At 44.0% G+C, this 12,283-nt stretch overlaps 1 protein-coding gene and 1 long non-coding RNA gene across 2 annotated transcripts in view; both read left to right on the top strand.

The window, feature by feature from the left end:
- LOC307230208 (semaphorin-3F-like) overlaps positions 1-6,256 on the top strand; it is a gene marked incomplete at its 3' end in the record, with an annotated part of 59,256 nt that extends 53,000 nt beyond the window's left edge. Inside the window, exons 15-19 of the mRNA XM_080000442.1 lie at positions 670-711; positions 2,631-2,788; positions 3,179-3,246; positions 4,372-4,505; positions 5,765-6,256. Coding sequence (XP_079856568.1) covers positions 670-711; positions 2,631-2,788; positions 3,179-3,246; positions 4,372-4,505; positions 5,765-6,256 — 894 coding nt within the window. The remainder of the gene's footprint in view (positions 1-669; positions 712-2,630; positions 2,789-3,178; positions 3,247-4,371; positions 4,506-5,764) is intronic.
- On the top strand, positions 6,256-8,692 carry LOC307230961. Its single transcript, XR_013844178.1, has 2 exons — positions 6,256-6,540; positions 6,727-8,692. It is a non-coding gene; the product is annotated as an uncharacterized lncRNA (long non-coding RNA).
- Positions 8,693-12,283: the final 3,591 nt, after the last annotated feature.

Genomic DNA, 12,283 nt, shown 5'->3' with positions numbered 1-12,283 from the left:
ACCAAGACGAATCGATTTTGCAGAGGCTCTTCTCAAAAATTGCGATGCAATTTTTGAACTTCCATGTATTTTCTTTTGAAGTATAATTGTGGAGGTTGTCAAAAATTGCCTAAATTGCCCAAATGTTCATTTTTTTTAACTACCAATGAAGAAAGAGTATGCGGAATCACAAAAACAACGGGAAATATTTGAGTATTCTTTTCAAAAGCAGAAAGCCCTGTGCCTTTGGTTGGAATCCAGTAATAAGTCTTTAAAATAAACTTTCTATTCAACATACTGTACAGGGAGCACCAAATAAAATATGCATATACGTATTCTTACTTTGTTTAAGCTGTTTACTATTTATAATTTTAACTGTATATATTTTGTTAATGTAGTATACTTTATACTCTTACTTCATGCTTATCTTAAATCAGTATTATATGTGGTGCACTGGCGGTGACTCAAACCCAACATTTTTGCAAAATTGCAAGCTCTTGCAAATATTGCGTAAAATCACAATACCTAGAGGCACTGTGTCTGTTCTGTGGTGGTGGTATGCTCTCCTTTATTTACCAGGCCCTTACCCCCTCTCTGTTCCTCTCCCTCATTGTATCTACTCTTTACATTTCAACCCACTACTATGGGGATACCGCACAGTTCTCACAATGAATCTCTCTCCTCTTCAAGGTGCCCACGCCCATCACCACAATGAAGATCTCGTCCAAGAGGGTAGGTGCCCAGTCGGTGCAATGCATTACCTTATAGGCCAGTGTATCTTTTCGAGATAAAACAGCAGGGGAAAGGGAACTTTACAAATGAATTGGAAAATGATTTTAAAACGCTGCTGCGGAACAAATGCTTCCCTTCCCACCTTTTAGAAATACCTTCACGTCCAGAGGAGACAACCGAACAGAGCGGCGTGGAAAAGACATTAAGAGTTTAGCGTTGTCTTTCACCCTGATTACAACACTAGGCCTCCGGTGCGCTGCGTGACATCATTTCTGGAGCGGAGAGGAAGCGGCTATTATACACAATCTGCCAGGAATGATGGATTTGAAACATCTGATCGTTAAATCCGAAGGTGCTCCGCGGCGGGACGGTCGCAATCCCAGCGTTATGAAGATGAGCTCAGTGGCTGAACACCGTAAAAGCCTCCCTTAAATGCTCGGCAGCCCAACGACGCACAGTTAGATTCCACAGTGATCACGTTACATTTGTCTGGATTGTAGTCCTCCTAGTCATCCTTACACTATGTTTTTTCTCCGGAGCAGCCAACTGTCGTAACAATTCAGAGCACTTCGTATTCTTCCTTTTATTGAGTCCTCCAAGCTCCTGTAAGTCCCAAGATCAGAGTCGGAATCAGAATCTATCCGGTCAAGTACATTCTCATTTACAAGGAATTTATCGTAACGAGGAAGGTTCATTGCTGTTCAGCAAATTAAGTATATAAAAGAGACCGGAACAGTCAAAAAAGAAATAAATAAAAATAGCCCCAAGTAGAAAACAAAAATAGCCAAAATACAAAAATGTACAGAAACTTTTTTCAGCCCAAGGGCCTTTTGGTGAATCGAAAATCAGAGCAGGGACTCCCTAGATTTTTTATTTTTTATTTTGTGTAACATTTTATGCCTGACCTATAATAATAGAATACATTATTATATAATAATATATTATTGTATTGTATAATATATAATATTGATAATGCCTTATCAACCTATTTATATACACGTCTGATTACTGATAAAAAAATTCAAAAAATAAACGATAAAAACGGCTCCATTCCAGCATTAGTGTTGAGTTTACTCAATATTATTTTTTGGCTAAAATATGTATTTTTAATTTTCACAAAAATTATTTGGACAAAGAAAAATTGGCTGACCCCCTGCACCTGCCCCCGGTTGAAGACCACTGATATACAGACTATACAAAATGTGATTCTATGCACATGATAAGTGAAGCGACAAGACAGAGACGTTAAGCGGTGGAGGTGCTCAAAAAAATAAAGGCACATGGGGGGGGGGGGGGGGGGGGGGGGGGTAAGAGAGTGAGTGAGGAAGTGTCCCCGTTACGCACGGTTCTTTTGAGTTTCGGTTCAATAAGGAAACGTAGTGGCAGCACTGGAGCAGCGATCACAGGCAACCCAACGCACGCCATCGCAAAAAAACGATCCCTCGATTCCCATCCTTACATAAAAAGCCCCCCCCCCCGCGTGTGCCTGAGTGGCAGCATGGCTGTAGGTATAAATTATAAATATAGATGGATATACTGTACCAGATAAATGTATATGTATACAATATTACAGTCATGGATCACAATGAAGGTGTAGTTATAAATTATTATGTTATGACTAAATTATTACAGTGTCTACTCATTAGTCTATATGAAACTGTCAATTTGATATGTATTACAGTTCTTTAAGTAGACAAAGTAGACACTTCTTTAAGACAAATGATTAAATACTTAGCTATAAATAGAAGCTCCTTTTCCCTCCATGGAATGGGAAGCTTACATCAAGTCAGTAAGGTATCTTCACCGCCATCGTCAGCGATGTCCTCGCTTTCAGCGTGAGCAATTCCACCAAAGAAAATTCCTGATGCTCTTGTGGCTGAATGCTGCTTTCCACTGTTTTCAACCCCCGCCCCCAACAGCAACAGCTCTATGTGTCGTCGACGGTAGGGGTGACCCACTTGGCCCTGCACCGCTGCGATGTGTACGGCGAGGCGTGCGCCGACTGCTGCCTTGCCCGGGATCCCTACTGCGCCTGGGACGGCAAGTCCTGCTCCCGCTACTCGGCGTCGCAGAAGAGGTGAGCACGGCGTGACCCCACTAACCCTATAACAATAACCAGCCGAATTAACTGCAACGCTCCATTGAACCGGTCTCGATGCTGAGTTACCGTGAGCCTGTTTGGCTGAATGGCGGCTTGAGTTTTCAAAGGGCACGTGTTGGAGTACATTCAAACGTGGTGTTTATTGTGATCCCTCAAATACCGTCCACTGCACAATGTGTTAACCCGGAGGGGGATGCCAATGTTGTATTAAGTAAATCAATGAAGAAGAAAAAAAAAACTAAAGAACCTTAATGGCAGACAGTCGTGAATGGCTTCTTGTGTTGTTTGAACGGCTTGGAATGGCTCCGCAGTTGCTTTATCCTTTTTTTCTCTCCTTATTCGGCAAAACTGGTCTGACCCCTTTAGACGTAGCCGGAGGCAGGACGTCAAGTATGGGAACCCCATCCGCCAGTGCAGAGGCTTCAACTCCAATGGTGAGACAGCGTTACCTCAGCAGCCCTATAACATATACCCTAGATCCATTTTCAGTCCAGTTCATCCGAACATCACTTATCCACCGGTGACAGCTTTTTGGTCTTTCCCACCAGTTATGGCTATAACCGAAAAAGAGTACTGGGGCTATTGATGGATATTCAGATCTTTGCTTCTGACAAAGTTTGGTTCATTTGATTCATTGATTGATTTTTCATTTTTTGTTTATGGATGATAAATAGGATAAATAGGATAAGTTATAGGTTTGTTTCTGGCAGATTTTAGGTAACTGACTTGGGATTGAATTAGGAACAGTTTTTATGGTCATTCCCATGGGGCTACAATAGACAATTGACAATCACATATGGAACTATAGTTATTTTGTTTTGCACATATATATATATATATCAATATATATATATATATATATATATATATATAGATATATATATATTTTTTTCACTGTATATACTGTTATGTATAGTGTTTATATTTGTGTATTTGTATGTATGTTTGTATAGTTCTGTGAGAAAGCATTCCCTCCCTAATTACCTCTATAACTGCATATTTGTCACACTGTTTTCAAATATTTTGACAAAATGTAATATTAGACAAAGGGAACATGAGTAAACACAAAATGTCAGTATGTTGTTTTTTATTATTTCATTTATTTAATGAAAAATAAACATAATTACCAATGTGAAAAATGTATTGTCCCCTTAAACGTATTAACTGGTTGCCACACCTTTAGCAGCAATAACTGCAGACAAACACTTCCCATAATTTGATACCAAGGGGAATTTCAGCCCACTCCCACTCTATAACTTAATTCAGACACATTGATCGGTTTGCACGCCTGATGCGTATGCATGTCTGTGATTATGAAAAGGAACATAAACAAAAATGAATTATTCAGCAGGCAGAGTCAAAGCAACATCCCTTAGCAATTGACTTCAGTAAAGGAAATGACAGAAGCATCCATTGTGACATACTGTATGGTATATAACTATAATGTACTGTAGAGCACTTTGTGTGGGGAGACCTTTGATTTGCCACGAGTGAGAATTTTGTGGAATTCGCGTGTGAGCATATGGTTACCATGGACATGCCTCCCTCTGCCCCGGCAGCCAACAAGAACACCCTGGAGATGGTGCAGTACGGGGTGGAGGGCAGCAGCACCTTCCTGGAGTGTCAGGCCCGCTCCCCACACGCCGTCATCAAGTGGCACCTGCAAAGGGACAACAGTGACCGCAGGAAGGAGGTGAGCGGCCGGATCGCGCACAAATACATGGTTTTACTATACCGTAGAGAATAAGCTTAAATACATGAATTATTTTTGGAAATATCTCTGAGGAAAGTAGGGCGTTTCTAAGACACATGATAATCTCTGTTTCCCCAGAGTTTCCTTCGGTGCTTTCCTGTATTGGGAGGATGCATATTGTGCATGCTCCAGCTATGTGTCTCCCTCTCTAATTATGTGTAAACAGGGGATACAACCGCCCGTCAGTACACGATGCGTGGTTCTCACTGAGACCTCCAACTAGCCAACTATCTATAGGCCTCCCAACTTTCCTCAGAGGTGTGGAAAAGGACACACGAAGGAGGTCCTCGCAAAAGTCCCGCGGTATCCATAACCCTCGGCTCTGGTGAAACTTTTACTGTGACGCTATGCAGTGCTGCTGCCTCTCTCTGCCTTTTATTGGCTATTCTGTTGGCTGGTCTCTCTCTCTCTCTCTCTCTCTCTCTCTCTCTCTCTCTCTCTCTCTCTCTCTCTCTCTCTCTCGCCCTCTCTCTCCCCAGAGACTTGGCTTGAAAGCTGTCATCACTTAATCACAGAACCAAAAAGCGGGATTTAAAAAGAACGACATAAAAAATACTCACTGTATAATCAAAAACAGAGTTAAGAGTCTTTTTCTACACGGCTCTGTGGAATGCTCGATTCAGGGCAGTTATTTCTGAATAATGGCCAGTGATCTGTTGATAATGACCGTTGTCGCGGGAAACCGCTACTCTGCCTGGATTCCCCTCCCTTGTTTCACTCACGACCTACATGCACAACACTAGTTAGTGACGTCTTGTGATGCTACATAGAAACTACAATGGAAAACGACATGAATGCAGATATGTCCGATTCACATTAGCAGTAAATAGGTTCATCACATATAAGGCAAAGTTTTTTTTTTGTAGAGTAAATAGTTAGGTATGTTGCTCTGGGCTAAAACTAGGAATACTAGTTGTAAAATTATTTAAAATCAATATTCTATCATAATGCGTCCTTCACTTGGTACGTAAGTAGCCGTGTAATAAGTAGGATAATGTTCGGGCAGCCGGTCATTATCGCAAAATAACCCCCTTCAGATGGATGCAAGACCTTATCACCCTGCCGGGGGTTGTTTTGCACTAACGACCAGCTGGCTTTACATTATTTTTGTGCAGGTGTCTAATTCATCCATGTCGAGCTTATTGGCAGAGAAGGAACAATGTGTCTAATGACTCGCCCACCCGCTCCCCTACCCTCAGATGCGTTCGGACGGGCGGATCCTGAAGACGGAGCAGGGCTTGCTGCTGCGCTCGCTGCAGCCCTCAGACTCAGGCATGTACCAGTGCACGGCCACCGAGAAGAACTTCAAGCACACGCTGGTCAAGATGCAGCTGGTGGTGCTGTCGGGCCGTGCCGTCAACAGCGTGCTGGTGGAGGGCGGCGGCGGGGGGCTGGTGCCGTCGTCCCCACACCCGCTCGGCGGCGGCCCCCAGTGGGCCCCCGGTGCCGGCCAGTACAAGGACCTGCTGACCATCCTCAGCCAGCCGGAGATGGGCCTGATCAACCAGTATTGCCAGGACTACTGGCAGCTGGGAGATCCTCTGCTGGGAGCCCTCAAGGCCAAGGACCTGAAGGAGCTCAAGGAGCAGAAGAAGCCGCGCAATCGCCGGCATCACCACGTGGAGCAGGAGGAGGATCAGGGGGAGGAGGAGGAGGAGGAGGAGGAGGAGGAGGAGGAGGTGGAGACATGAGGAGGCGATCCATTCGTCCTCCACTTCGTGTGCGACGCCCCTCAACCACTCTGAACCCCCTCCCGCCTCGCATCCACCTGGTACCGCCGCAATCCCACACACACACACACACACACACACACACACACACATACATCCCCACCATGAAAATAAAAAAAACTGGGACGGACTCAATGACAGGAACAAGGCAAAGAAAAAAAAAAGAAAAGATCAACTCTACAAACCTGGCAAATAGGGAAAAGGAAATAGAGGCTTCTGATAGCAACTCCCAATCCCAGTCAACAGTAAGAGATATGATACACAGTATTTATTGTAGGTTGTATATAGTATCATTCTGTGGATTTCTTTGTACTTATAGTTAAAAAAAACGGAAAAAATACATGCTCTTTATGTATAGGTACCTTGAGGGCAAATATTATTGTTATTATTGACGTTGTTAATTTTATTGTTGCTGTTACTGTCATTACCAGAATCTCACCCTTCACCTGCATCGTGCGACGCTGCTGTCGACCCTTTGGAATGTGCTATTGTGGGAAAAAACCAAGTGGGCGATCGGGGGGCAACCGGGATCCTCCCGTTTCTCCTTGCCTTTGACTCCTCCACCCTTGGAGGAGATGAGCTGAGAGGAGAGATGAGGACAGAGACTGGTTTGTTTTTTTAAACAGGCAACGGGTCCTTGTCGATGGGCCGGGGTGTGGGGCGCAAAAACTTCTCTGACTTTTCCGTTCAGCTGTTCAAATATTCAAACAGATTATCGATATCTCGGTCCCAGTTTCTTTTTATGAGCCAGTTTTAACAGAAAAATAAGTTGGGGAAAACAATGGAAAATCTCAGCTGTTTCCATTCCCAAGTATGCTCGGAATTGTTTTAACAAACGGATGAAGACAATTTTACTCCTGGGTCGTACTGAAAGGAAAACGAAATCAACTTGTGTTCGACAAATCCTACTACGTTGCCCTCGAAGACGACGAGCCAGGCCTCAAATCTTTTTTAGAAGCTAGGCTTGGTTTTCGAAACTCGAGACCTCAAATGGAATTAGACTGGGTGAGGTGCTGCAAAGAGTCAACGTCTGGCACCGATGGCACCGCCCTCCGCCCTGGTGCGGGCTTCGGGGGGCGGCGGGGGGCGGTGTGCAATCCAACAAACGTTTGCCAGGGCCAAACAAACAAACAAACAAACAAACAAACAAACAAACAAACAAACAAACAAAGCTGACATCAGTGAAGCGACCCCCAATTCAGATGAAGATGAAAGAGGTGCCCGGATCAGGCGGTGGCGGCTGGTGGCGGCGGCGTCGGCTTCCAAGCACTTATCATCTCCTGTCGTTCCATGGGGTCCGTCCAGACCCTTTTGATGTTCGCGTGTGTGTGTGTGTGTGTGTGTGTGTGTGTGTGTGTGTGTGTGTGTGAAAAAAAAAAAAAAAAAAAAAAGAAAATAACAGGAAAAACAAGAAGATACGACAAAATAGAGCATCGTAACAATGTTGTGACACTAACCAAAATATTGGGAAGCTGGCTTTTCATTGTGTGCATGAACCTGTATTTGTACTGTAATTCTGTTGAAAAAAAAAAAAAAAGAAGAAGCTATGGTGGTCATTTTTCTGTTCTGTACAGTATGGTCAGTCGCTCCGCACAGCAGCCAAGGCACATCGAGAAAAAGTTTAAAAGAAAAAAAAGAAAAAAAAATATTTCTAGAGGATAACGCGAAAACTGTACCTCTGCATTAAAAAAGAGAGAAAACATGTATATTTATGCAGGCTGTAATGCAGACTCTTTCGGCCAGGATTGCAGCATTCATACCTTATCCCGCATTCATCCACAAGGGATCTGTGAAAGTCTTTATTTAAAAGGTGACTACAGTATATAGATTAGTTAGACCTGCGCTTTCTTGCCGGGTTTTTGCTTATTCCCAGAACGCATCACAGCCGCTCACACTCCCGGTTTAGTCTCTCCCCCAGTTGGGTGAAACCGCTCAAAATAAATGAATAAATAAAGGAAATAAAAGAGAGAGAGAGAGAGAGAGAGAGAGAGAGAGAGAGAGAGAGACGTGGTTGTACAAATTGTTGGTATTTTCGAGATGTATTTTTTGTTTTTTGAGTGTTTTGTTTTTCTGTTGTCGTTTTTTTGGGGGTTCTGTTTTCTTTTTTAGTTTTTTGTTTTTTTTTTGCATTATGAATTTCTGAAACAAAACGAAACTAAAGAAAAAAAAAACCTAAATGCACAAAGGTGACGTTATTGTAATGACTCGTGTAAATGACTTTCCTCTTCCCTTTCCATTGTTGTTGCCGACTAATGAATTAAAGCTCTATATTTTATAAGAATGGAATGCTCCCCCCTTCATTGTCAATGGCTTGATACTAGATGTTTTTTTTTTCTTTCCATGTTCTGCCCAGAAAACCTCTGGATGGTTGGAATAAAGTTGTATCTGTTAAAGAGATATCGACGCACGTTTGTATAAAAGCCTATTGTGTTATTATGTTTCGTGCAATGGTCGAGAAAACCAGCGCTGTTTCCTCTTAATGTCTCCATCGGTTTTAGACCCAAAAGTTATGGATCCAAGTTTGGTCTATGTTGTAACTACAAAAAAATGGCTTGACGCTAGCCCGCATTGACATACAATGTAAGGAAGCCAGCATTGGACTAACCAGGCCACGTTATTTATCCTACCATAGAGAAGATCTTAGAGTACTTTTGCCTTTTTTTTTATATCATAGATACAGTGGAGTTGGGGGATTCGGAGGCCTGGCCTCGGTGCCAAATCTCTGGAGAAAGGTCTTGGCCGTGTCAGGCGTAGGCGTGGCAAAGCCAGCTTCTAAGAGGCGCCGGCTTGCAGCTTAGAAAGTGTGACCTCTAACTACTGGCAGACGGGTGATTCACATTTCCCTTTTAGAAAACCAAGACAGGGTCAAAGAGAGACAGACAGAGAGAGAGAGAGTGAGGGAGAAAGAAACCCAGGAAGAGACAACTCTAGCCCTTATACCGTAGCTATTTGATATGGAACGAAAAAGCAATGTCAGTTACTGTCCAATAGCAGATCTTTCAAAGCTACATTGCTCAAAAAAAAGTGACTCCTGCACACTATCCAAACCTGCAAAAATGTGTAGAGCGCAGAAACGCTTTGGTCAAAGGATATCCTGAAGGTCCTGTCCCTGAACATAGATGCATGAAGAATCTTGGGTTTTCCAAAAGCTATACGACTGCCAGTGACCAGCACACAGATCGGGTGGATAGGACTTCAAACTCAGATTCCCCCTCATAGAGATGAGGTGGGTTCCCACCGTCTCACCCCATGGTGCTTCTGTTTGTGTGTCATCTATGAGGCACCGCTGCATTTGGAATTGACCATCAACGTCTCGGCTTTTGCCCTGGACTCAACTGCGCTCACAACACGCCAACTCTCTGTCTCTTATCTCGTCTCCCGTCGGGGTAAAAGCATCCGTGGGAAACGGGACGCCCACGCTGAATAGAGGGACAGTGACGTCTTAAACCCCTCATGGACCATGAGAGCTGACCTAGAGCGGCGGTGGCTTTGAGTCGGGTTGGCCTTGCCATCTCAGAGGAAGGTTGACAGACAGTGAACCGCATCTTGGAAATTTAAAGTCCACCCACAGCAAAGTCCGGCCGCCGAGTATTTGATCAGAGAGATTTCCCCAAACAATACACATAATAAAGGAGCATTTATGATCAGTGGCGTTTACTTCACAATGGCGCACATGATGCCGAGCCGCAGCCAACACTTAACAGAGGCATCATTTAGATGACTCCTCGGACGAGGAATTCAGCCGCATCTTATCAGAGGATCTGATCAGGTTTTCTGTGGCATGGGGAGGCAGACACGCCATTATGTGGACGTCAACCATCCGCGCCATCTCCCTCAGAGTAGAATGAACGAGCACACTCTCCGCTTTGTCGGAGCCTCTCAAAAACTCCGGAGGGCAGCAGTCTGGAAAAACGTTAAATCTGGCCCTTTGTTCGCAGGCGTCCTTTTTGAAGGCCTAGTTACGCCCTCGGCCAGTGCTGCGGCCAAGATCGCTGCGTGGACGATGAGCTGACACCGTTGTCTCAGCTTGGATTTGCTTTACCAAAAGTTGAGATATAAAACTGATTTGGAGAGACTTGTTTTACGTCTCATCCCAATTCAGGGGGACGATGGGATCCCATGTGTCATATTTTCAAACATTCTCAATGAGGAATGAAAAGGTCTTGAGGTTTTTATTTTCACTCAGTAGCCACGTGTGACTGCAATATAGTGAAGCAATACTGCCCTCTGCCGGTCAATCAATGCAACTAACGCAACTAATTCACCAGATTGCAACGTCCCTGCTCATAGATGCATGACATATTATCACCCAGCAGATGGCAAGATGCAACCAATGTTTCTAATAAATGTACTTTAATTTATTTATTATTACGCCACAGTATTAAAAATGCATCTATCTACATCTAAAATGTACAATAATATGTCACGGCAGCCGTTACAAATGTTGATACCACTCGAAGTATCTGTGTTGATAAAAAATAACAAAAAAAAACAACCTTCTAGGATAGCTGTGTTTTGAGGGATGTCACACTGCATTCAGAATGACATGTGGCCCACTTTATACCCTGTAAATTCAGATATATATGGGATGGCTCAGTGATGGATCGTTTCTTAGCCTCTGCTTGCCGAGAAATCAATGGCACAAACCACAGCCATTCGTCAATGTCCTAATATTCATCTTCCCTGGGAGTGTAGTCATCAGTCTGTTTGATGATGGCTGATATAGTGACCCTTCACACCCCGCGAGATGGAAACATCAATAGTAAGTGGCAAATAGTGCTTATTACAAGCAGATCTGTGTACGGCCCAGGGAGGGGCCTTGAGTACCCTTTCCCATTGATTGAGTGTCCCTCGATACTGGGTTGACATTCAGGATGTGTCTCTGTAACTACTAGATAATAACTCCATATCCCATCCTGCAAATTGGTGCAGAAGTCGAAATTCAGAAAGTAAGAGTCCAGGCTTGTTTTTGCTCAACTTGCAGAAATCCCCACGGTTGTCACAAAATTCCGGAGTGGGATTTTACTTCCTGAAACCACATTTTCCACCTCCCTCATTGGTTTCCAAGCAATATTGTCAAAATTGTGATGGAGACTGCGTGAAATGATGGTATCTTTAATGGCACAGTGTCGAATGACACAGAGTTGGGATTTCCGGGAGCGACTACCATCACACGGATGGCTGCACCGTTTGCGAGAGGCCCCCGAAGAAAGTCAGGGGGACCCCAAGAGAAGGTGCGTTAATGTCCTGTGGGTCCCGGGGAAGCGCAAGGATCCCAGAGAGCCTCACCAACTGGCAGCACGGGGACTCTTCTCACATGAGTTCACTCCCCAGTGGGATCAAATCTAAGCTTGTGTTAATTGCGGCAGCTTAGCACAGATGCTCTCCTTCTGGGTTAGCGGGAGCTAGTTTTTCCAATGATAGGACGCAATGAATAACCCCTCCCTCCCTCCCTCCCTGTTAACTCACTTTAATATTTAATAATGCTGCGCGCTTTTGATTTGTAATGATTCATGTAAACCACTTTCTTTTCTCTTCCCGTTATTGTTGCCGACTAATGAGTTAAAGCTGCATATTTGACTGCATTTTTAACGGTGGAACCCCCCCCGCCCTTCATTGTGAATGACTCAATGCCGGATGTTTCCTATTTTATGCTCTGGGTGATGGGAGCCAACACTTTTACATTTTAGCAACCCTTCCCTTCAATATGCAGTCAGACAGGTGGATGAGGGGGCCGATCGGAAGAGAGAGGCGGGATGGCGTTGAGAGGGTACGGATGATTTAAATTTTATTTCCATCAAAGTCATCAACTTATTCAAGGAATACGGTATACAGCTTACAAACGTGAGAAAGGACCCACAGGTGACTGCTGGCCCGATAGAACATCACGACTACGGTACAAATACGCCTGGAAGTGCATGGCAAAAAAAATGGACACGGAATACTAAGTACAGTAGGAGATGCATGGGGGGGGGCATTGCTTTACAG

The sequence above is a fragment of the Zeus faber genome, assembly GCF_960531495.2.
Source record: "Zeus faber genome assembly, chromosome: 5".
Classification (NCBI taxonomy): Eukaryota; Metazoa; Chordata; class Actinopteri; order Zeiformes; family Zeidae; genus Zeus; species Zeus faber.
The sequence above is the reverse complement of the archived record's forward strand: the minus strand, read 5'-3'. Positions and strand labels throughout refer to the sequence as shown.